Source organism: Macaca fascicularis, chromosome 1 (genome assembly GCF_037993035.2).
Source record: "Macaca fascicularis isolate 582-1 chromosome 1, T2T-MFA8v1.1".
NCBI lineage: Eukaryota > Metazoa > Chordata > Mammalia > Primates > Cercopithecidae > Macaca > Macaca fascicularis.
The window spans coordinates 143113545-143140059 of NC_088375.1; the positions used below are offsets into that span (position 1 = coordinate 143113545).

Genomic DNA, 26515 nt, shown 5'->3' on the forward strand with positions numbered 1-26515 from the left:
GCCTTATCTGGTGCAGAGAAACAGAGAGCCCTGCCATGGTTCTGTGAAAAGTGTCCTATTTATTATTAGATATATTGCTTTTTAATATAAATAAATATTACTTCAAAAGTCTTATTTTTACTCCAGCAATTTTGTACTCCACATTTGTGCATCCTTAGGTAACTTAACAAGGAGTTTTATTTACCCAGCATTTAAAAGCACCCCATTTACATTTTTCTATCAGTTCCTTCTTTGATAGTATACTGTGTATCTTTGTAACTATTTCTTATTAGTTGATATAAAATAATTTTCAGAAGCATATACCATAGCCAAAAAAAGTGAATAGTTTAAATTTCTGTTGTATACATCCATTCCAGGAAGTGAGTTGATTACTTCTTTCAATTTTCATGTATCTTCTGCTAAACTAAATCATGAAATATAACTATTCTACCCTTTTTCTTTGTATAGCTGACTGTATTGGTCTTATCAAGAGACCTCCTTCTACTGGAGGAGTTTAGGAAGAAATTTGTTATTTAAAAGAGATCTCCTTAAGAGAGTAATAATACGTACAGTAACTTTAGTTTAGTTACAACGATCAGTGATTTGCATATCAGTGCCTGATTAGGTAAGTTTATGGGCAAAACAGGTAGCAAAGAACCCGGGATATAGTAGGCACACAGGCACTAGTGTCTTTTTTCTCCTTATATAACTAACACCTCAAATTTAGTAGCCAAGCAGCTTCTGGTTTTGAATAACCAGCTAATATGCTACTGACCTTCATACACTGAACAGAATTATCAGCACCTAATACTATGCCTGGCACTTAATAAGCATTTAATAAAAATTTGTTGATTAAAAAAGTTGTATTTGTTGATTAGACAAGTTGTATTATTTTTCTCTAATTCCTTGAAAAGAAATAGTAGAGCCAAAAGATAGAACTGTATTGGAGGAGAATATGAAAACAATTTGAGATAGTTGAGATTAAAGTAACAGTCTTAGTGAAAGTCTCCTGTAATTTTTATCAATCTAGAGATTATAATGAAAGTTGGAGAAGAAATGAGATCTTTTAGAGAGAGAGAGAGAGAGAGAGAGAGAGAGAGAGAGATTGAGTGAATAAAGAAGAGCAATAAATAAATAAAGACAACTTTGAGGATTTGGGAAAAAGGGAAGGAACTTTTATTATTGACCTGCAATAATAACTATGCAAGATAGAGAGTCATGTAATATTGCAGAAATTAAGGCAGAGAAAAGTTTTAAGAAGGAATACTTCAGTGAGTGATGTCAAATACTGTAAGATACATAACCTTTAAAAGGGAGTAACAATTTTTTTCTTTCCCCCAGTCTTATTCAGGCTCAACTAGGATGCATTCCCATACAAGATTTTGCTTTGACGCAAGATACCGCAAAGATTTTCAGACATGGCTCCCGAATTACAAGATGTATGTTATGGGATTAGTGGATTTTAAATATTTTTCCAATAAACTAGTATATTATTTAACATTGGAAACTTTTTTTTTAGGGTTGTCAGATTTTGTAGCTGCTCAAGAAAAGAAGTTCACCGTACTATTGAATAGTTTGATTTTAGCTAAATGTTTTAGGTGTAAACTTTGGGAAAACTCTCTACATGTATCCAAACAACTGGAAAAAATTGGTAGGTACTGAATATAGGCAGGCAGTTTGGCCATGTCTGCAATTTATTCACTGTTAGTAAAATTATTCTGTGATGATTACAGACCTTCAAGGAAGATATGTGTTTGTAGGCTTAAATAAGTGCTGTACTTTACTTCCAAAAATCTGATTTTCATTTGCTCCTGCTTAAAAGATTCCATTTGAAATCAACTGAATGATATATGAGTACATGAGAAACCTAATAAAAATTAATGCTGTCATTTGAAAATTTTTTCTCATACCAGGAGGGAAATTTGGTTATAATAATTAGGTAACTATGTGATGCCCTCTCTTCCACTTTTATGACTAATATTTTGTTTTGATCTCAATTACAAGGTACAGAGTTAGCAGTCCCAGCTGTTCCTAATTCATTACAGAAAATTATGTCACTTTTTTATGTCTTAATTTTTTTTTTTTTGGTTTTCAATAACAGTAGGGTATTAATACTGATTTTTCATAGAGATTCTGTAGACAAAAGATTGTGCCTGATTATTTTGTCTGTAGGAACCTTGTGTAGTGTGTGCTCTGAGACGATAGGGAGTACCATTTACAAAGGATTTTCCTGTTTGGTACCTGTGAGCTTGTGACCCTATTCCTTCTTAGATAGCTAGAATTCTAAAAAGAGAGTTACTATCTTATGACTGACAGCCTTGTTAGTTTTACAATTTTGTATGCATCTTGGGGGTATCAACAAATTAAATAATGGATTTTTAGGGATGTTTTGATATTTATTTGAACAAAAATTACCAACTGTTTATGAAGAAGTCCTACCTTTTGTATCTGTGAAATTTGAAATCAGTGGGATGGCAGAGGGTTGACTAGGAAGTCATGGGAGCTGGGGTGAAGGGGAGATTGGCTGGTGCAAGTAAGGGGAGAGATTCTTGATGGAAAGGGTTAACTTCTTACAGAAGTCCTGGTAACCAAATACCACATCTATCCCACAAAGGCAAGAGTTCTCAATTGGAAAGGTGGTTCCATACAACATTTAGAAAATTTTGAAATTTGGCTAAGTGATTACTAGTAAATTTCATTATACTTGAAAAAGCCAATCTTTCTGGCTTTCTAGAGTATTGTCAATATGAGCATCCATTGCATTCTGTCCCTTCCAGATTGGTGAAACTAACCTGTTTTCACACATACTCATTACAGCTGAACAGAAAAAAGCAAATATTACCCAGAAAAAAAAAAAAAACAACCGTATAATAGAAAAGTGAGAGAATCCAAACAAAAAGTTAAATCCAAGTTGTTACTGAGCATCTTGAAAAATATAATGCATAGAAATTGATTTTAATGGTGGCTATAAACTAAAAAGTTAAAAGTCAATAAATATTTTGAGGGGAAATGGAAATGAACATTGAGGAATTATGAATACTAGAAGCTGTGTCTTAAGAAGAACTAAGAGAAATTCCCAAGAACAAGTAAATATATGAGTAAGGAAATAGTGTCATGCCTTCACTAGTAATATATGTAATATATATGCCTTAGAGAAGGTAGTAATATTTTGGAATTTTATACTGCTCAGTGTCTTCTATTTGGGGATTTGGATAAATTCATTCATAAGCATATAAGAATTTTAAATTCTGCCTTCTGACAGTATAAGGAAATAGGAAAATTTCAAAGAAGAAAATGAACTTGATGTTTTTTGTTGTTTGTTTGTTTTTGAGATGGAGATTCGCTCTGTTGTCCAGGCTGGAGTACAATGGCATGATCTCGGCTCACTGCAACCTCCGCCTCCCATATTCAAGTGATTCTCCGCCTCAGCCTCCCGAGTAGCTGGGATTACAGGCATGTGCCACCTCGCCTGGCTAATTTTGTATTTTTAGTAGAGACGGGGTTCTCCATGTTGGTCAGGTTGGTCTCGAACTCCCGACCTCAGGTGATCCACCTGCCTCGGCCTCCTAAAGTGCTGGGATTACAGGCATGAGCCACTAGGCCCAATCGAATTTGATGTATTTAAGGAATAAAATGAAAGCAAGAGTGACTGGAGAGTAGTCAGCAAGAGGAGAGTTAAAAGAAATTAGATTTGAGACATAGACTGTAGTCAAGTCATATCAGTAAGGAAATTTGACCCCAGTAAGGAAATTGCCACTTCATTCTAAATGCAATGGAAAAGCATTGGAAGTTTTAGGCAGTAGAGTAAAATAGTCTGGTTTAGGTACAGAAACATAGAACTGTATTTCTGAGACAGAAATGAGAGCCATAGTTTCATGAAGCAGTATTCCCTTGCTTCATTCAAGCATGATCTTTGAATCATATTGCCTTTCTTTCAAGCATGAGTACAAAAGTACGTGTCTGTTGGTGATTGGCCTATGGATGACATATAGTGAAACTAAACGTCCATCATGTGGACCAGTTTCTCTTTCTTTTATAAAGCAAATGCATATTTTATTTGTCTGAATAAATATGAATAATTGAATAATGTCACAAACCAAATAATCCAACTGAAAACTTTTTATAAAAACTATCAGTTAGTTATTTGACTGGATCTTTAAATTTTTTTTTACTAATTTAGTTGTTATATATTTAAATATATGTTTTATTTAAAGTGGATTATTTTTAAGTTGTTATTTGATTAATTTTCCACAGGTATAACATTGTCAAATGCAATCGTAAATGCTGGTTTGACTTCCTTTAAAAAAATAGAAGAGACAGATGCAAGGGAACTTGAACTGGTATTTATATTCACTTATTCCTAATTCCTGAATTCTATCTAAATTCTGAGGCCTACCTTTATTTCTATTAAAATTTATTTTCCTTCTCATAGTCATAAGTATTTTAACTTACCAAGGTTTTGGGTGATAAGCATTATTAAAGCTATGTATTCTAAAAAATATTTTACTGAAAGAATTTCACGTGTTGTGGTAAGGATATAATGATGTAAATATTTTTAGATTTTAAATAGACATCCCCCCTTTGGAACCCAGATAAAAGAAACTGTGATGTATCTACCAAAATATGAACTTAAAGTGGAACAGGTAAATATTTTCTGTTTCTTAGATATTTTATTGTCTTTTCAGAAATAAAGCTACCCATAAATAGGCTTCAGCTGAGTACAAGAAGTAAGATTATTTTTAACACTTTTTATACTTGTCCTTTTTTAAAGATTACAAGATACAGTGATACGACGGCAGAAATATTAGTGACTGTTATATTAAGAAACTTTGAACAGCTACAAACTAAAAGAACAGCATCGGATTCTCACTATGTTACCTTAATCGTAGGTGATGCAGATAATCAGGTAGTTTATCTGCACAAGATTATGTAAGTATGAAATTCCTGACATTTGATTTTATTTCTAAGCATATACTGTAAAAGAAAAATTCTACTGGAAAAAACAAAACAAAAAACCAAGATCATTGTGGGATCAACTAAATTACATTTTCCTGACCCAATAATGGGGTAGTTTGTCTATTTTTCTGTAAAAGAAGATACTAACATTGGGTCTGTTTTAAATTGTTATATTGAATACTCAAATGAACAAAGTATAAAACCTATCACCATGGTCTGAAACAAGTGAGTAGATTACCTCTAGGAAGTCTTTCTTATTTCATTGCTTTTTTCCAGTCATTCATGGCCCTAGTATTGTTTGGATGCAGTCTTTCTTCTACTGTCCTCAAAATACACCTTCTACTTCCAAATTAAGATCTAACAAATTACTATAGCTCCATTGTAGGATCCAAACAAACAAAGCAAATGTATAGAGGAGGTACCCTCCCTTATATCTAGTTCTGTGGCATGCCATTCTATAATTTTTACTGCAGCATTTTTCCAGATACTATTATTTTCCCCCACGATATCATAAGCAATCTCTAAGTATCAGTTGCAGTTATAACTAATATTTTTTTACACTTAGTAGATTCCAAATATTGAATTATTTAATATTTGTATGAGACAGGTGCTATCCATATTTTGTAGAGGAGAAAATTGAGACAAGAAGAGTTTAATGAGTTTATGATTAATCAAACCTTAATCATGGTCATATAGCTAGTTAATAGCAACATCTAGATTTGAACCCAAGCAATTTGACTCCAGAGCCTAGACTGCCAACCGTATTACTGTACTTGTAAGTTCAGGAATGGCAGTGATTCTGAAATGGGAGTCTCCTAATTGCGCCAGTATACTAGAAGGTACCTTCCCAAAAAGTCGCATGCAAGGTTTCTGAAGGGACTGCAGTGACCAGGATATCCCTTTCACTGGTAACTGCTCTCCTGCAGCTAACCATGACCCACTTACAGAGAATATGCTATTGTACAAATCTTTGTTCTCTGTGACTAATACATCTATGACTATATGAGACTAAAATAAGTTCAGTCATAAAATTGGTTGCTGGTTTGTTTGTAATGTTTTTAGATACAAACCATTTTATATCAATTTAAAAATACTATTGAAATTGTTCTCATAATACATGTAACCTACGTATAGCCAGTTTAAAATGGTAGCAATTTAAGGACAAGCCCATGTGCTATTAATACAAAGTATATATTCTTATTGGGACTAACATGAGTAAATGCAAGTTAGAAACAGCTATAATTAAGAAAATTAGAGATCAGAGGGGGTGACTCACACCTGTAATCTCAGCACTTCGAGAGGCTGATGCAGGAGGATCACTTAAACTTAAAGCCCAGAGTTTCAGACCAGCCTGGGCAACAAAGTGAGACCCTATTTGTACAAAAACAAATAAATAAATAATCTGGGCTTAGTGCCAATGTGCCTGTGGTCCCAGCTCCTCAGGAGATCTAGGCAGGAGGACTGCCTGAGCCTAGGAGTTTGTGGCTGCAGTGAGGTATGATTGCACCACTGCACTTCAGCCCAGGCAACAGAGTGAGACTCTGTCTCAAAAAAAAAAGAAAATTAGTTAATTTTTTAAAAATCATGGTCAAGAGACTGCCTTTGAACTCTGTTTTTCTCCCTCCTTAAAAGTTGGGGAAAGCAGTTTTCAGTAATTGATTTCAGTTACTACTAGAGAGTATCTTTCTTAAGAACAATCAGCCCTTGACGATTAATATGTATTTCATTCAGTGTTTGGATCACTATTTAAACTATACTATTTTTTAGGGATTCTGTTTTGCTAAAAGCTGGAAATTGGGCTAAAAAGATTGCTGTGAAGAGAGCTCTTAAATCTGAAGATCTTAGCATAAATCTATTAAGTTCTGAATTTGGTAAGTTAATTGAAGTAATGAAGACGTGAATATAAATAACATAATTGCATTTAAAAATTACATCCTTTATGCTGGTACAGAAAAACAGTATAAATGGTATAATGCAAAAATAAGATATTTAGATAATGTGAATAAACTTTAAAGGAAGTTTCATGTATTTAGGTATGTAAAAGATACCATGGACCAGGATGCCATAATTAAAAGTTTATCTTTTCATTTATAGATATTTTATTTTCCTAGATAGTTAAATTGCAGTTATTGTTGGAAGATTTTTATTTTTATAATGATCAATATATAATTTTTTAGTTGTCATATTTTTTAACCTTTCAACATATTTTAACTTTGTGGACTTCTTAGCTCTAGAAGTTATAAAAATGTAAGAGAGATAAAAAGAAATGTGTTCTCATATGTGGATTTATATGACTTACATAAGCATTTGTATACTTTTTTTTCATTTTCCAGTTGGGCTTGATGTTCAGCGGAAATTTACAGTCTTTTACTTAGAACCCAAGAGGTTTGAAAATCAAATGACTATGCAAAGAACATCTGAAACACAGATTTCCCATTCTAAACTTTCAGATAGATCTACAGTAGCAGGACCTAATAAAGGTAAATAGCTCTATTAATTCTTATTTTATATTAAAGCAAAGGTATAGCTAGAGAGGAATATCAGTGTTATGGTACTGCAACACTCCGATTGAGGATACTCTGGAATAAGATATTTAAGCTTCATAGTTATTGCATTAATAGTATATAGTAGAGATTCTTATAGTTAGTATTTGTCAAATTGGGGTGATAATTGGGGAACAAGTTTTTTGATTCACCTTTTGGTATATGTATTAGTCCGTTTTCGTGCTGCTGTTAAAGACATACTTGAGACTGGGAAGAAAAAGAGATTTAATTGGACTTACAGTTTCATATGGCTGGGGAGGCCTCACAATCATGGTGGGAGTTAAAAGGCACTTCTTACATGGTGGCAGCAAGAGAAAAATGAGGAAGAAGCAAAAGCAGAAACCCTTGATAAACCCATCAGATGTCATGAGACTTATTCACTATCAGAATAGCAAGGGGAAAACTGGCCTCCATGATTCAGTTACCTCCCCCTCAGTCCTTTCCACAACATGTGGGAATTCTGGGAGATACAATTCAACTTGAGAATTTGGTGAGGACACAGCCAAACCATGTCAGTATACGTTTTTCCTTTTCCATACTTATGCCATCATTACAGCCATTGTCAGGGGAGAGCAAGTGATGTACAAGAATCAACAGATCTGTTAAGACAAATCAGAGTGAAAATGAATTATTGTTTTTTATTATGGGAATTTTTCAAACATATACAAAAGTAGATAGAAGTATATGATGAACTTTCATTTACTCATTATCCACTTTAAACAGTAATTAACTCATGGCTACTACTTTCATCTATACCTCTCTTTAGTTTTTTTCCATCCATATTTTGAAGCAAATTTTAGATATCGCATGATTTCCTCCATACATGTTTCATTATATATCTATCTAAATGGTAAAGATTTTTTTAAACTACAATACTTTTATACATAAAAACTAATATCCAATATTAAGTCAGGGTTCAAATTGTCTCATAAATATTGTAGATATATTATCATCTTCATACCATCTAGATATACCAGATTAACTCCTGAGTTCTTTTGGCTGTTTCCAGTAGTTTTGATAGTTTCTTTGCTATGCAGAGTAACATGCTGTTCTAGGCTCATCTTGTATATATCTAGCTTCAGTCCCATACATAATAAACCCTTTGTTCAAGAAGCCTTTTTTTTAATGTTAGTAGGTTTCAGAGATCACAATCTGTGTCCTAGAGGAGCTCATTGCCTTTGACTGATCATGATCTCTTAGATTTTTTCATGCATAGAGTTAAGTATTATGTGATTTTTTTTTGTCTTAAAAGACATCATAAATTCATACTTATCAAATCAAATTCAGAGATAACAGAATTTATCCTTAAACTCAATTATCTTTATACGCCTTCTATCATGCTGAGAAACTTGGTTCTCAATGGCTCAAAAATAATAGAATATCACTAATTTCCTATCCTTTATATACATTATACACACAATAAACAGTCTGAAAATAGCAGCATCAGACTATCACTCTTAATATGATCATTAAAATTTGAGAATTATTTTACAGGTATTTTTGTTGTTAGACTGTATCTTACTATCTTATACTATATCTCAATAGTAAAATTATGTGTTTAAAAATCACTTGGAATAGATCCTCTGAATGCGGCCATGTCACTCTGGATACATATACTTTCATTTGTTTCATTTTATTTTATATTTTTAGGAATAGCTTTTAAAAATTAATTTTGTTTTATAATAATGTAAAACATTTACATGGCTCTGTAATTAAATCTACAAAACGAGCACTAAATATATAAACACTTGCAGCATAGGCAGTCTGCCTTGCAGTGCATTCTCATTCAGTTGGTCCTATTTTCACCCTTTTGACCCCATAAGGGGAGCAGTTAACAGACACTGGGGAATTTGAAAGCAGCAGTGTGATTAGTCATGCTCTCTGAATAGTATTGGCAATTATGATAAATAGTAACTGCAGTGAGTAGTGGCAGGAAGAGCACATTTAGAACCATTCTGTGAGCTCATGAGCATTCATCTTCTTCCTTTTGAAGAACACAAGAGAGCTTCCATTTCTGGGTAGGATATGGTTTTGTGGTAGGCCAGTGCTTCCCCAGCTACAACTATGAAAACCTTCATACCTTATAAAATTATAATTTTTAGGGCATCAGAGATTTGTGGAAACAATAAGGACTAAAGGAACTAAAATTCTTATAAAAAGGCTAGGTAGACCATGCCCTATAAAGGGGTTTACATGATCAGCCACTCACTATGTTTGCCTGACAGAGAAAAAGGGAAACCTCTTCTGGTGAAATATAATCTGGAAACCACCCACACAATGTCTGTCATATGATAAAAAAATTATGAGGCCTGCAAAGAGACAAGACCATATGACTGATAATCAACTGTGTAAAGAAACAAGCCAGACATGGTGACACACACTAGTAGGGCTAGATATTCAGGAGGCTAAGGCAGAAGGACTTCTTCAGCCCAGGACTTTGAGGCTGTAGTGCACTGTGATCACGCGTGTGAAGTTGCCACTGCACTCCAGCCTGGGTCACATAGCAAGACCACATCTCTTTTAAAAAAGTATAAAATAATTATGATTAATATTTTCAAGAAAATATAGAAAAAATAGGTAAATGCATGAAAAGATGGAAAGTTTTACCAGATAATTAAAATCTATACAGAGATTTAAATGGACTTTCTAGAACTGAAAATACAGTGTCTGAAGTGAAGAGCCAGTTGGGTAGGTTTAACATTAGGTTCAATATAAGCAAATGTAGGATTTGTGGGCTTTGAGACATATCAGTAGAAAATATCCAAATTGAAGCCCAGAGATAAGAGAATGGAAAGAACACAAAGGAATATAATACGCAAAAAAAAAAAAAAAAAAAAAAAGGTCTAGCATATGCATAATTAAAGTCCCAGAAGCAGAGTAGAGAGAGAAGTGGACAAAATTAACCTTCAAAGAGACAATGGCAGAGTCCATTTTAAAATAATAAAAGACATCAACCAACAGATTTAGAATTTTGGTAAACCCCAAACAGAGGTAAATACAGGGAAAACCACACCTGGACACATTGTAGCAAAACTGCTGAAAATGTTAAAATTAGACACATCATTTATGCATTCCCTTCAAAAGAGCAACAGCGAAACTGACAGCTAACTTCTCAACAATAATGATGGAAAACAGAAGACAATGGAATGTCATATTCAAAATTTTACCAACCTAGGTTTCTGCCCAGTGGAAAATATCCTTCACGATGAAAGTGAAAAAAGACATAGAGAAAGAAAATAACTAAATAACTTTAGTATATTTATCAGCCTGAATTAAAATAAATACTAAGGCCAGGTTTAGTGGCTCATGCCTATAATCCCAGCACTTTGGGAGGCCAAGATGGGCAGATCTCTTGAGCCTAGTAGTTCAAGACCAGCCTAGGTAATGTGGTGAAACCCTGTCTCTACAAAAAAATTAAATTAGTATGGTGACGTGCACCAGTGGTCCCAGCTACTTGGGAGGATCATGTGACCCAGGGAAGTTGAGGCTGTAGTGAGCTGAGATCACACTACTGCACTCCAGCCTAGGTAACAGAGTGAGACCCTGTCTCAAAATAAAAAATAAAATAAAATAAATGCTAAAGAGATTTCCTTAGAGGAAAATGATCTCAGATGAAAACATGGATGTACTGGAGGGAATGAAGAAGAGTAGAAAGGATAAATATATGGCTAAATATAAATTGACTATGTAAAACAATAATTGAAATGGCTTTCAGAGTTTAAAATATATGTGGAAATAAAATGCAAAGCAAAAAATTACATTCTTGCATCTCAAGAATATGCCATATCAAACAATAATGTAACAAGAAAAACAGAAATCAACGATACATAGGATATAAATATACAACAGAGAAAAATCAACAAAGCTGAGATTTGGTTCTTAGAAAAGATAAATAAAATTAAGAACTCTCTATGAGTGAAGACTGATCAAGAGAAAAAGAAAAAACACAAGTAACGATATCAAGAATGAAGAAGAAGATATTACATTGTACATCAAAACATTACTGAAGATATTCAAAAGCACAAAAACAAGATATTAACAATTTCGTAATGATAAATTTGACATAGTTTGGGTTAAAATGAGAAAATTTATTGAGAAGCAGAGCTTACCAAAACTGACAGAAGAAAATAAAAACTGAGTAGTCTGATACTAGTGAGACTTTGTCTCAACAAAAAGAAAAAAACCAAAAAAGAATTAAAGAAATTGTCATCATTTCTAAGCAACATGATTATAGAGAAAATCCAAAAGACTCTATGGACATGCCGTTGGAATTAATATGTTTAGAAATATCACTGAATGCAGTCAATATAAAAAACAATTGTACAATAGCACCAAAAAGAATAAAATACTTAGGAATAAATTGAACAAAAAAGCATAAGAATTGAACATTGAAAACTACAAAACACCATTGAAATAAATTAAAGAAGTTCTAAATAAATTGAAAAATATTTTATGTTAGTGGATTGACAGTCAATATTGTTAAGATGGTAGCACTTCTCTTATTAATACACAAATTCAACAAAGTCCATATCAAAATCCTAGCTGTATTTTTTGCAGAAATTCACAGGCTGATCCTAAAATTCATGTGGAAATACAAGGGACCCAGAATAGCCATGCCAACCTTGAAAAAAAGGAACGAAGGTAGAGGACTCACAATTCTTGGTTTCAAAACTTGTTACAAAGCTGCAGTAATTAAGACAAGGTGCTGCTGTCATAATAATAGACATAAAGATCAATGGAATACAACTGAGACTATAGAAATAAACCTATACCTCTCTGCCAATTGATTTTTGACAAGGATGCCAAAACAATTTGATGGTAAAAGAATTTGAAAATAATTTCAAGAAAGAGGGCTGGGGAACTGCATAGACACATGCAAAAGGATATATTTGGACTCCTACCTCATACCATATACAAAAACTAACTCAAAATGAATCAAAGAACTAAAGGTAAGAGTTAAAACTCTAAAACTCACTAGGTGCGGTGGCTCATGCCTGTAATCCCAGCACTTTGGGAGGCTGAGGTGGGTGTATCACCTGAGGTCAAGAGTTCAAGACCAGCCTGGCCAAGATGGTGAAACCCTGTCTCTACTAAAAATACAAAAAAAAAAAAAAAAATTAGCTGGCCATGGTGGTGGTCCCCTGTAATCCCAGCTACTCAGGAGGCTGAGGCAGGCGAATCACGAATCACTTGAACCCAGGAGACGGAGGTTGCAGTGAGCCAAGGTCACTCCATTGCACTCCAGCCTGGGCAATAAGAGTGAAACTCTGTCTCAAAAACAAACAAACAAACAAAAAACTCTATAAAACTCTTAAAATAAAATATAGGTGTATATCTTCATTCATCCATTACCATGTACAAGACAACAGTTTCTTAGGTATGACATGTAAAGCTCTAGCAACCAAAGAAAAAATAGATGAATTGGACTTAATCAAGATTAAAAACTTTTGTGCTTCAGAGGACACTATTAAGAAAGTGAAAAGACAACCCACAGAATGGGAGAAAATACTGCAAATCATATATATCTGATAACAAACTAGTATTGAGTATATATAAAGAAATCTTACATTTCAACAGTAAAAAGACAAATAGCCCAATTAAAATTAGTCAAGGGGCTGGGCACAGTGACTCATGTCTGTAATCCCAACACTTTGGCAGACTGAGTTGGGTGGATCACTTGAGGTCAGGAGTTCAAGACCACCCTGGCCAATATGGTGAAACTCCATCTCTACTAAAAAATACAAAAATTATCCAGACATGGTGGTGCACGCCTGTAATCCCACCTACTCAGGAGACTGAGGTGGAATAATTGCTTGAACCCAGGAGGTAGAGGTTGCAGTGAGCTGAGATTGTGCCACTGCACTCCAACCTGGGTGACAGAGTGAAACTTAGTCTCAAAAATAAAATAAAAATAAAACTAGTCAAGAGATCTGAAGAGACATTTTCCAAAGAAGTGATACAAATGGTTAACACACATATGAAAAGATCCTCTACATTGTTAGTCAACGCAGAAATGCAAATCAAAACTACAGTAAGATACCACTTCCCACTCAGTAGGATGGCTTTAGTCAAAATGATGGACGATAGCATGTGTTGATAAGGATAGGGAGAATCTGGAACCTCAAACACTGCTAGTGGAAATGTAAAATTGTGGACTGCTTTGAAAAACAGTAGTTCCTCAAGAAATTTAACACGGAATTAACATATGATCCAGCAATTGTACTCCTAGGTGTATATCCAAAAGAATTGAAAACATAATCATATGAAAACTTAGACATGAATGTATATAGCTGCATTATTTATAATAGCCTAAACTGGAAACAACCCAAATATCTATCAGCTGATGAATAGATAAGCAAAATGTGGTATATCCATACAATAGAATATTATTCAGCCAAAAAGAAAAACTAGTGATACATGCTACAGCACCAATGAGCCTTGAAAACATGCTAGATAGAAACTAGTCACAAAAGACCAGATATTGTATCCTTCAATTTATATGAAACGTCTACAACAGGTAAATCTATAGAGACAGAAAGTAGATTGGTGGTTGTCAGGGGTTGAGGGCAGAAATAAATGAGGAATGACTACTAATCGTTATATGGTGGGTTTTTTGTGTGTGTGGTGATGACAGTGTTCTGGAATTGTATGATGACTGTCGCACAGCCTTGGGAATATACTAAAAAGCCACTGAATTGTACAGTTTAAAAATGTGAATGGTATGGTATGAATTATAATTTAATTAAGAAATTAAGTCCATTGTATTCCTATATACCAGCAAAAAGGAGAAATTATAATTTTAAAACAGCATTTACAATAGCATAAAATATCAACCTAGTAATAGAATAACAAAAGATGCTCAAGACCACTACATGAAAACTAAAAATCATTTTTTAAAGGAAATTAGGGAAAACATACATTAATTAAATAAGATACCATTTCAAGGACTGAAAAGTTTAATATTGTAAAGATGTCAGTTCTCGCCAAATTAATCTTTATATTCAATGCCATCCCAATTTCAGCAGGGTTTTGCTGTTGTTGTCATTTTTTTCTGAAATGACCAGCTAATTGTAAAATTCATATGAAAATTCAAAAGGACAGGGTAGTCAGGGCAAACTTGAAGAAAAAGATATTTGGGCAACCTACTTTACTAGATATCAAGACCTGTTATTAAACAATAGATAAAAGAATGTGATGTAGGCATAAGGATAGACACATTAACCAGTGCAATGGACTAGAGTCCAGAAATACACCTACAAATAATACAGTCATTGATTTCTGACAAAGGTGAAGTGCCACGCAGTTGGAAAAAGGACAGTCTTTCAATAAATGCTGCTAGACCAACTGGACGTCCGTATTGAAAAAATTGTATGTCAGGCTGGGCACAGTGGCTCACGCCTGTAATCCCAGCACTTTGGGAGGCTGAGATGGGTAGATCACGAGGTCAGGAGATTTAAGACCATCCTGGCTAACATGGTGAAACCCCATCTCTACTAAAAATACAAAAAATTAGCCGGGCATGGTGGCAGGCACCTGTAGTCCCAGCTACTCAGGAGGTAACTGGCATGAACCTGGGAGGTGGAGCTTGCAGTGAGCCGAGATTGCCACTGCAGTGCAGCCTGCGTGACAAAGCGAGACTCCGTCTCAAAAAAAAAAAGAAAGAAAAAAATTGTATGTCAACCCTGACCTCACACTGTACACAAAATTTATTTCCAAATAGATGACTGATTTAAATGTGAAAGAAAAACAATAAAACTTTTAGAGGAAAAATATAGGTCTTCAAGACCTTGGGATAGGTTGGCTTTTTTTTTTTTTTTTAAACAGGGCACTAAACGTTCTAACCATAAAAACACCATGAATTTGACTATGTTAAAATTAAGAACTCTGTTCATCAAAAAGATACCATTAAGAGAGTGAAGGGTGCAACTCACTGAATGTGAGGAAAAAAATTGAATACATATACCTGGTTGTTATGAGCTGAATTGTGTGCACCCCCAAATTAATATGCTGAATTCATCAGAGTGCGACTCTATTTGGAGATAGGGTCTGTAAAAGATAATTGAATTAAAATAGGGTTCCTTAGGGTGAACCCCAATCCAACATGACTGGTGTTCTTATAAGAAGAGGAAATTAGGATGCAGGCACGCATGGAGGGAAGATCATGTGAAGACACAGTGAGCGATAAACATTCACAAGCCAAGGAGAGGAACCCTACCAACACCTTAATCTTAGACTTGCTGCCCGTAGAATTGTGAGACAATAAATTTCAGTTGTTTAAGCCACTCAATCTGCCACTTTGTTATGGCAGCCTTAACAAATTAATACACTGAAAAGAACGATTTTACATAATATATAAAGAACTCTTATGTGTATAAGTAAATATTTTAAAAATGAGTACCCAATTGAACAGACACTTCAAAATAGAAGATATCCAAAAAGTCAAGAACATATTAAAGGGTATTTAACTTCATTAGACAATGTGAGAATGAAAATCTACAATGAAATATTGCTGTATCATTATTCAACCATCAAAAGGACTTAAGTGAAAAAGAAAATACCAAGCATTGATGAGGATATATAACAACTGTTACTCTTAATCACTAATATGATTATAGATTGCTACAACTACTTCAGAAAACTAGCAGTATTTATTAAAGCTTAGCATATGCATTCTATGATAGAGTAATTCCCCTGGCATATTATGTGATAGCGCAATTCTTCTTCTAGGTGTATACCAGATAGAAGTGTGCATATATGTTCACCAAAAGATGTATTTTGGAATGTTCATAGCAGTACTATCATATTAGCCCTAAAACGGAAACCAGCCAAAAGCTCATCAGCAGTTAGAGGGACAAATGAATTGTGGTATATTGAGCTAATAGAATTCTACAGGGGTCAGAAAACTTTCTTAAAAGGCCAGATAGTCAATGTTTTTGGTTTGCAGACTATAGATCTTTATAACTATGCAAGTCTGTCTTTATAGGTCTTTGCAACCCAAAAGCAGCCGTAGATAATATGTAAATGAATAGACATGGGTGTATTCCAGTAAAACTTTATTTACAAAAATAGATGGCTGGCCCATGGACTATAGTTTCCAACCCCTGCTATAGAGCAAGGAGATTGAATTAGCTATGACTACACACAACAATATGAATGAATATCACTAACATAAAGTAAAGCAAAAGAAGCCAGACACAAAAAGTAATACTATATGCTCGAGCCCATGTATATAAATTGCAAAAATAAGCACTACTAACTCTCATGGTTTGAATTGTGTTTCACAAAAACATATGTTGATGTTCTAATCCCTGGTACCTGTGAATGTGATCTTATTTGCAATAGTTTGCAAACGTAATCAAGTTAACGTGGACCCTAATCCAATAGGACTGCATCCTAATCCAATACGACTGGTGTCCTTATATGAAAAGGCAAAAAGACACAGACACAGAGAAAAGTCCATATGAATACCGATACAGAGGAAAGACAGCCATGCAAAGACAGAGGCAGAGATTATAGTTCTGCTCCCACAAGCCAAGAAATGTCTAGAGCTATCAGAAATTGGAAGAGTCAAGGAAGGATCCTCCCCTAGAGGCTTCAGAGGGAGTATGGCTCTGCCAACAACTTTATTTCAGACTTTTAATGTTCAGAACTGTGAAAAAATAAATTTCTGTTGTTTTAAGCCACCCAGTGTGTGGTATTTTGTTATAGCAGCCCTAGAAAACTAATATACTAATCTGTGCTGTTAAAAGTCAAGATAAATGTTACTCTTGACAGAGTTGACTAGAATAGGACAGAAAGATAGTTTCTAGGGGTGCTGATATTTCTCTGTTGTGGGTAGTACTGAACCCTATATATATTATTTCCTTATTAAGTCAAGAACTTTCACCTTTTCACTTAAAGGAAACACTTTACAGCTTCTCTTTGGCACATCCAAATTGCCAGCATCACTACTCTTGTGCTTTGGAGCCATTATTAAGTAATATAAGGATTACTTGAACACAAGTACTGTGATACCATGACCATCGATTTGATTATTGAGACAGCTACCAAGGGACTAAGGGGTGGTTAGCATATACAACCTGGATATGCTGGACAAAGGGATGATTCACATCCAGGACAGAATGAAGTGGGACAGCATGAGATTCTATCACGCTACTCAGAATGGTGTGCAGTTTAAAACTTACGAAATATTTAATTCTGAAAATTTTCATGTAATATTTTCAGACCAGAGTTGACCTTGTATAACTGAAACTGTGGAAAGTAAAATCATGGATGAAGGGGGCTACTGTATGTAGTCATCCAAATCTTAGGAACTTATGCACATCCCTATTGTACAATTCAATTTTTATATGTAAATGTATATATCCCTGGATAAAGATACACAATTATACCTTTAAACATAACATACATACACTATTTCTTAGTAACTGACACAATGACAGGTCAGTAGATTACTAAGGTTGTGACACCAAATTTGGGCCTTTTCAAAACAATCCAAATTTCACTTGTTCTAATCCCTTGACAGATGGTGTTATTAAATGATACAAACTGATATTTAGTTAAAAGAATATAATTGCTAAATGGCTATTTCCAAATATGCTTGCAAGCTGAACAAATGTTTCTATTTTGTTTATCATCAAATTATAGGACTATGTATAAAAACAAAAACATGCACCTTAGGGAATGTAAAATAATGGAAAATTCTTTTCATGCTTTCTACAACTTATTAGTCCGTTTCCATGCTGCTGATAAAGACATAACTGAGACTGGGTAATTTATAAAGAAAATGAGGTTTGTGGGGCTTACAGTTCCACGTGACTGGGGAGGCCTCAGAATCATGGCAGAAGGTGAAAGGCACGTCTTACATGGTGGCAGACGAGAGAATGAGAACCAGGCGAAAGGGGAAACCCCTTATAAAATCATCAGATCTTGTGAGACTTATTCACTACCACAAGAACAGTATGGGGGAAACTGCCCCCATGATTCACTTATCTCCCCCAGTTCCCTCCCACAACATGTGGGAATTATGGAAGCTGCAAATCAAGATGAGATTAGGGTGGGGACACAGCCAAACCATATCAAACTTTTTGAAAACATTCTGTTAGCTGCAATTTCTCACATATGGTTATAGTTTCAAGAGGTAAAATTCTTGTACAATTTGAGGAAGAACATTTTTGTTATTTTTAGTATATGGCAATGTGAAATATGTTTTTAAGTTGTAAAAACAAAAATTAAAAAATGTTCAGGCCTGCTCTTAGTATATGAAAATTAGACATTCAAACTTCTTATCTTTTAAATGCATTCTAAATAAGAGCTATAGGCTTTGCTTAATTTAAAGAAAATCTATTTGACATTAATAAATTTATCTTCATTTGCAGTGTTACTCAGAATATGAAAATTTAATGTCTTGGGACTGGGCGCAGTGGCTCACACCTGTAATCCCAACACTTTGGGAGGCCGAGGCAGGCGGATCACCTGAGGTCAGGAGTGCGAGACTAGCCTGGCCAATGTGATGAAACCCCATCTCTACTAAAAATACACAAATTAGTTGGGCATGGTGGCAGACACCTGTAATACCAGCTATTCAGGAGGCTGAGGCAGGAGAATTGCTTGAGCCTGGGAGGTGGAGGTTGCAGTGAGCCGAGACTGTGCCACTGCACTCTAGCCTGGGCAACCAGTTCAAAACTCTATCTCAAAATAATAATAATAATAATAATAATAATAATGTAGTTGAATGAATACAAGGATAAAGCCAATCCTCAGGCACATTGTGTGTACATTTAAATACTAGTCAAAAGGCAGTCTACTTTTCTTTATATTGTTTAGTGTGTATGTGCATTAAGTTGCAAAATCAAGGACTCCAGTTTAGTGTATTTCTTTTCTTCATAAATAAATAACAAAATGATAGTCAAATATTTGACAGAAAAATGAAAAGGAGACTCATCATTAAAAATAAAACCATGAATGCATAAATCTATGATTAGCATAAATGGAGAACTGCAAAAGTCAAAGTAATATTTAAAAGATACTCCAGTAGCTTCTGCACAGACCAGATTATTTGAATTTATAATTAGAAAGTTACACTAAGTGTGTCAGAGATTCTTGTTATTTTCTATTTATTGTCTCGACTTTTTTTTTGAAAGAAGTGACCCTTGCCCCACCACCTGTTAATGACCCTGTTAATTTTAAGTATTTTCTTTCAATACATAAAACTATGAAATATTTGCATCTCAGATTATGACAGTGATGGAATATGAAATCTGCTATCTTTAGAGTATACTTAAGAGTAGAGCTTAGGCTGGGTGCAGTGACTCACACCTGTAGTCTCAGCACTTTGGGAGGCCAAGGTGGTTGTACTGCTTGAGCTTACAGGTTCAAGACCAGCCTGGGCAACATGGTTGGTCTCTACAAACCCTGTCTCTACAAAAACTACAAAAATTAGCTGGGTGTGGTGGTGCACGCCTGTAGTTCCAGCTACTGAGGGGGCTGAGATGGGAGAATCGCTTGAGCCTGGGAGGCTGAAGTTTCAGTGAGCTGAGATGGTGCTACTGCACTCCTGCCTGGGTGATACAGCCAGACTTTTTCTCAAAAGAGAAGAGTACAGCTTAGATTAATTTTTTTCTGAGAACCTTATCTTTCTAATTACCAATATCTGTAAGCTTATATTTGCTAATAAGACAAATTCAGACAATTCTCAGGAGGTAGGGAGAGCGGCAGAGTAGAGGGGAGCACTTTTATTTTCGAAGTACCATGTGTAACAAAAATACAGCAAAAAGATTTCATCAGGTAGTATCCATTTGCTAGTATTATATAAACAAACAAACAAAACTTGCATACAGTCCTCATTCCTGAAAAGACTTGCCAACTTTGCCTTGAAATTTTTGGGAGCCGTCAGAATCTCTCCATTAGATTCCCAGATCGTAGTTGTTGCCACTGGGAGCAAATGTGCGTAGTTATTGTGCACCACCTTGTGGCAGCGTTGAAGCATCCTTCTTTTTCAGAAGTTCTTTAGTATGTAAGAGACAAAGGCAACTCTTTATTGCTCAATTTAAAACAGGAACTTGCAAAGCTTTTCTTCCTAGTCTTCCCACCTCAAAACAATAGGTTCCTTCTCCAAATAACTTAAATGAATCATTTGGGAGAGCTGAAGCAACTGGTACAACTAGAGAGAGTTGTTGATAGATCAGGCTCTGGAATTAGACTACCTTGAATTAGAATCTCACATTTGCTACTTACTAACAGCATAGTCTTGAGCATCTTACTTAACCTCTGTAAGAATTAATTTTCTCATATGCGAAATGGAGATATGGTAGGAACCTTATAGGCAGACAACCAAGGGTGACTAGACATTTGAGGAAAATGTAGAATGTGTGAAAGTCCAAAATAAGTAAATAGAAAATGGATGAAAGAGCAACAGGATAATTCAGGAATGTAATAAAACCTAATATAAAACTTTAGTAACCTCAGAGAAATTAAAGATTAAATTGCAACCACAAAACTGAATAGGATGCCATTTTAAAATAAAAAGAACCAGAGCAAGCACAGAGAAGCAAAAACTATGTTTGGAAAGAAAACTGGAGGGCTTGAAGATAAAGTCAATACCTTCTCACTGAAAGCAGAAAGTCAAGGAGACAGAAAATATAAGAGAAAAAGGAGGCAATTTAAGAGCCCAGAATCTAACTTATAAGTGTTCAAGAAAGAACAAATACATCAGAAGAAATAATTTGAGAAAACTTTTTAGAACTGAAGTGCGACAGAAATCTTCACATTAAAAAGGCTTACTTAATGCTAGTTAGGCTGAATGAAAGGTCTATATATAAAGCATAATTGCAATATTTCAGAACATTGTGGATAAAGATAAAATTGTAAATGCTTACAAGGAACAAAAATAAAAAATTGCAATAGTCTTTTTGTGAGCAAAGTTGGATGCTAAAAATCAATTGATTTAAAATTCCACTTGTAAGCCAGGTGCAGTGGTTTGTGCCTGTAATCCCAGCTACTTGAAAGGATGAGAAAGCAGGATCGCTTGAGCCCAAGAGTTCAAGGCTGCGGTGAGCTGTGATCTCACACCTGCACTCCAGCCTGGGTGACAGAGTGAGACCCTGTCCCCAAAACTAGTAATAAAAAATAAAATTCCAAGGGAAAAATGAGTTTCAACCTTGTGTTATATGCCCAGCTAAACTACTAAGTATGAAAGTAATATAAAGATACCTTAATACATTCAAAGATTCAGAAAATTTTACTCTCACACATCCTTTCTTAGGCAGTTGCTTGAAATTGAGCACCAGTAAAACAAGAAAGAAAAAGCCCAAGAATCCATTTGTAGTAGATTCAGCCCAGGAAATTAATGAAAGAAAGTTCAAAGGTGACAGTTATAGGACAGGGCTAGGTTGCATTAGGAGGCAGATAGAGGGTTCAAGGAAGGAGGCATCTATGAGGGAAAAATAAATGGGTGAGGTATTTCCATGTATTTGTTTTTACCCTTGAACTATTGCGTGAACTTAAAGAAACAAGGTGGATATTGCTAGAATAAAAGGAAGGCTGCAAAACTTCAGGGGAAGCAATATGCTGCTCGAGAAAGAAAACCACTCCACTTGACTCTGCGTTAAAAATATTTTTACCTTCTGTATATCTCTCAAATCAGTCTATTCTCTGTAACTCTACCTCCACCACCACTCTGGAGTTATCATCATTTCTGCTTAGACTTCTACTGGTTTTTTTGCATCCTTTCTGTCTTATCTCAAATCTGTTCTCCATATTACATTCTATACAGTGATGTTTTTCAAAATGCAAATCTGATTATGCCCCCTCTTTGACTAAAACACTTCAGTGGCTTCCCATAGCTCTTCGAATCTAAATCATTAGCATCCCCTAGAAGGTTCTATATGGTTACATGGTCAGCCAGTCCCTAAGCAGCAATGCAGTGGTATCTGCTATGTAGTCTTGCCTCACTTTTGTAGATTTGGCTGGTAAGGACACCCTGATGGATTTAAACAGTTTTATTACTTACACAGATGGCAAAGCAAGATCAGCATGGTATTAGCTGCTTATATCCCCAATTCCACAGGATGATACCAAACTAGAGGGGTCAGATGACAGACAACATACGTGGTGAGTTGCTTTGTTTTTGAGAAGTGAACTCTAGGCTGCAGCTAAGCAGTTTTATCTGAAAGGGACAAAGTGGAAAGTTCCATGCCTTAGTGGAATCAGGGAGGCAGATGAGAAACTGCCTCATGGCAAGTCTTCTGCAAGATCGGGGGTTTTCTGCAAGGTATGTAGCAAATGTGAAATGGCCTTTGATAGCTCCTCACAAGACTGCCTATCTTGCCATTTTTAAGGGTGATCCCGGGGCATTCTGCCAACAGTTGAGTCTTACCTACATGGCCTATATGGAGACATGCAATTGCCATGGTGCCATGGTGGAACTGTTCCCCTGCTAACATAGGCTGCCTTTACTACCACTATAGTCTTATCTTATGTACTTTCTCATATTTGCTAGCATCAGTCATACTGACCTTTCAGTTTCTCCAATGTGCCATGCTTTTCCTTGTCATAGAGCTTTAGCATATGCTGTGCCCTCTGCCTGAACCCCACTTTCTCCTCACTCTTTGCCTTCTTAACTTCCCTTCTTTCTTTGGTACTCAGCCCAACGTTCCTGACCAGAACAGCTCCACCTCTTATCGCATAGCATGATGTACCTCTCCTTCACAGCATTCAGAACAATTTTAGTTTTAAATTTATTTGTATAATCTTGAATTGATGTAATAGTAGAGATAGTGGGGATAATACATACATTAATATATTTATCGCCTAATTGTCAAATGTTTTTACATACTTAATTACATTTTATTTTTACATCTCAGTGAGATAAACAGAACAGATGTTATTTTAAATCTTTTTTCCTAAATAAGAGCCTATATTAGAGCTCATTTTAAATTCTATTTTAGTGTTCCCTGTACTTCACCACTATGTTTTTTCTGTAAATACATTAAATGTAATGCAGCATACAGTAAGCAAGAGGCACAGAAAAAATGCCACAGGGGCCCAAAGGAGAGGGAAATCAGATCAGGTCATCACCATAGACCTCCAACACAGAGGTCCCATTTGAGTCAGACTTGAAGTTGGTAGGCATCTGTTGGGCAAGGAAGTGAGGGTCTTCTAAGACAAGAGATAATATCAAAGCTACAGTTATAGAAAGGCATGGGACTATTTGAAGAATGGCAGTTGAATGTGTTTTGATGGATGTAGGGTCCCAGGAAGGGAAGCTGGAATTGGATCGTGCAGGGCCTTGAAGATGGAATTGATTTTGTTTGCAGTAGGAAGTAACTTACGTTTCTAAGTGGGCAAATTGATCTGATCAGCATTGAACTTTAAGCATTAAAGAAGCAACAATGTGTAGAATAAATTGTAGCATGGAGGATTGGATTCAAAGAAACCAGTTTTGATCTAAGTGAGAGGTAACAGGATCATGACTTGGGACAAAACACCTGAAGCAGTAAGTCATGACACACCTTACAAAGTTTAATGTCAAAGCCTTTCAGTCAGTGCCTAAGAGGAACACACTTGTGTTTGAGGAACGTTAGGTCTATTTAATGTACTGCAGCAAAGGAGAGATCCATAGCAACAGAACTGTGGGTCATCTCAGGGAGCCGGGAGGATTTTCTTCTTATAGGATTTCAGAATCTTATTATAGGATTTCAGCTTGTGCTGGGTGACTCTTGGGAAGGTTTGAAAGCAGAGGTCAGTTCTAGATTGGATGCCCTCAGGAAGTGAGATATTGGGTATTTTGGTACATTTTATTTTGGAAGTGAGAGGATTTAAAAAATAGTAGTCATCTGTGATAGCCAGAAGAGGGGGATGTTTCATTATTTTTACGGTTCTTGAGGGTTCTCTTCTCTAGTTTCAGAAATACTTACATGGTAGTCTTATCTCTGTCTTCTTCTACTCTGGTCACAGAGTGGCCTTATCTGGGTATTTATATTCTCACAATTGTTTGCTCAATTGGAAATACTGTGGTTTAGCTGTCAGCTACCAGCCGCCAGGTGTTTTTACTTCATCAGTACCCAATACATTGATCTGTTCAGCCCCAAGGACCAGCCATTGCCTCCTATGTTGAGCAGCCTCATCCATTTCCCTAGGCTGCAATATGTATATTATCACTGTCTAGATATGCCATGACTTGGAAAAGCTTGATTGAACAATGGTACCGAAAATGAAGAGTAAAGGACCAACAAATGTTGTAAAGGTTTTCAAGCTCTCCACTATCTCCAACATTTCTGGGTCATTTAAAATCTATGCTCCAGCAAAAATAAACTGATTTCACCTCTTACAGTCTGTGATTTGTTGCCTTTGGGTATTATGCCCTCCATCTGGAATATCTTCCTTTGGTCTCATTCTCATGTTCATATTTCTGTCTGTCCTTCAAGGACCAGTTCAAACATCTCTCTCCTTCCCTGTGCTACTAGTGAGAGCTAAGATCAAGAAAAAGCTGATTTAAAATATAATAAATGAAGAATAAATTATATATTTGGATATATTAATTCTAACTTAGAAGAGTCAAGATGGAAACAATCTCTCTTTTCTGTGAATTCATACAGCAAATTTATTAGATCCCTAAAGCATTTATTTCTAATATTTATTAAATATGTATTACATCCTGTTTACTAACTTCTGTTAGCAGTACCATCAAAATGCCATGACGTTTTCTTCTTTCCAGGTTATTCAGGCTTAAGTACAAAGCAGCAGAAGTGTTTTTAAACTCCACCCTCATTCTTACCTCATTTAGTATATAAGTTACTGATATGTGGCCATATTTGGCCCTATTTTATATATATATAATATATGTTGTATATATACACACACATATAAAATATATACCATGGAGGTTGAGAGTATTAAATTATATATATAGTATTAGATTATATAGACATATATATAGACTATATGGACATATATATATAGACACACACATCTATATATGTAGACACACAGACACATATATATATAGACACACACACACACACACCAGGGAGGTCATACACACACACCAGGGAGGTCGAGAGAAGCTTGTAGGTGGCTCGATGTTTCTTGTTGGGACTAATAGTGGGGCAGGGACTAACTTACCAAAATATGTTTTAAAAATTACCAGGCGTGGTGGTAAGTGCCTGTAGTCCCAGTTACTTGGAAGGCTGAAACAGGAGGATCTCTTGAGCCCAGGAGATTGAGGCTGTAGTACTAATTATGGTGCCTGTGAATAGCCACGGCACTCCAGCCTAGGCAACATAGCAAGACCCCATCTCTTTATTAAAAAAGAAATTACATGGATTACAAAACACTTAAGGAAATATACAAATGAATATTTTTGTATTGTCTGAAAGGAAGGAAACTGGATAAAAATTAATTATATTAAATTAACAATAATAAATGCAGTGACAAATAGGTTTGTTTTTCCTATATTAATTTAGGAATGACTGCCAGCAAAAAACTTGGGAACCGAGAATGCAATCATCCTTGTAAAAGTAAACATACATGTGGACATGACTGCTGTGAGTTCCTCAAAACAAGTTTATTTCAAGTGTTCAAAATTGAAAGGTTTTTGGTGGATGGTAATGATATCCTAATTATCTATGTATGATATTTATAGTATGCAATGTAATAACTCGATTTTCTCTCTTTTGTGGGCAACATGAAAAAAGTAAATACTAGATTTGAAATTTTAAAGAAATTTGACTTTATAAGAATAAGATCTGAAGTTTAACCTAAAGAATCTGAAGTTTCTTTTCATAGGTAAAATTGGAGTTGCACAGAAGTCAGAAATTAAAGAGTCAACAATTTCTTCATATTTATCTGATTTAAGAAACAGGAATGCTGTTTCATCTGTTCCTCCAGTTAAACGTCTGAAGGTTAATTTTAATAATATTTTTCCCTTTGTTCTGTAATTAAATGTATATAAATATTCTTTATTCTGTCTATCAATTAGGTAGGTATCCACAGTGTACTTTAGAATTACTTGTGGGCTTGACTAAGAATATTACCAT

At 35.2% G+C, this 26515-nt stretch overlaps 1 protein-coding gene across 3 annotated transcripts in view; it reads left to right on the forward strand.

Annotated features, from left to right (window-relative positions):
* HFM1 (helicase for meiosis 1) overlaps positions 1-26515 on the forward strand; it is a 134413-nt gene that overhangs the window by 88340 nt on the left and 19558 nt on the right. For all 3 annotated transcript variants that reach the window (XM_005542761.4, XM_074001809.1, XM_074001813.1), the window contains 9 exons: positions 1321-1418; positions 1499-1630; positions 4234-4319; positions 4539-4622; positions 4751-4908; positions 6703-6806; positions 7269-7415; positions 25943-26023; positions 26265-26380. In XM_005542761.4, the coding sequence (XP_005542818.3) occupies positions 1321-1418; positions 1499-1630; positions 4234-4319; positions 4539-4622; positions 4751-4908; positions 6703-6806; positions 7269-7415; positions 25943-26023; positions 26265-26380 (1006 nt within the window). The remainder of the gene's footprint in view (positions 1-1320; positions 1419-1498; positions 1631-4233; positions 4320-4538; positions 4623-4750; positions 4909-6702; positions 6807-7268; positions 7416-25942; positions 26024-26264; positions 26381-26515) is intronic.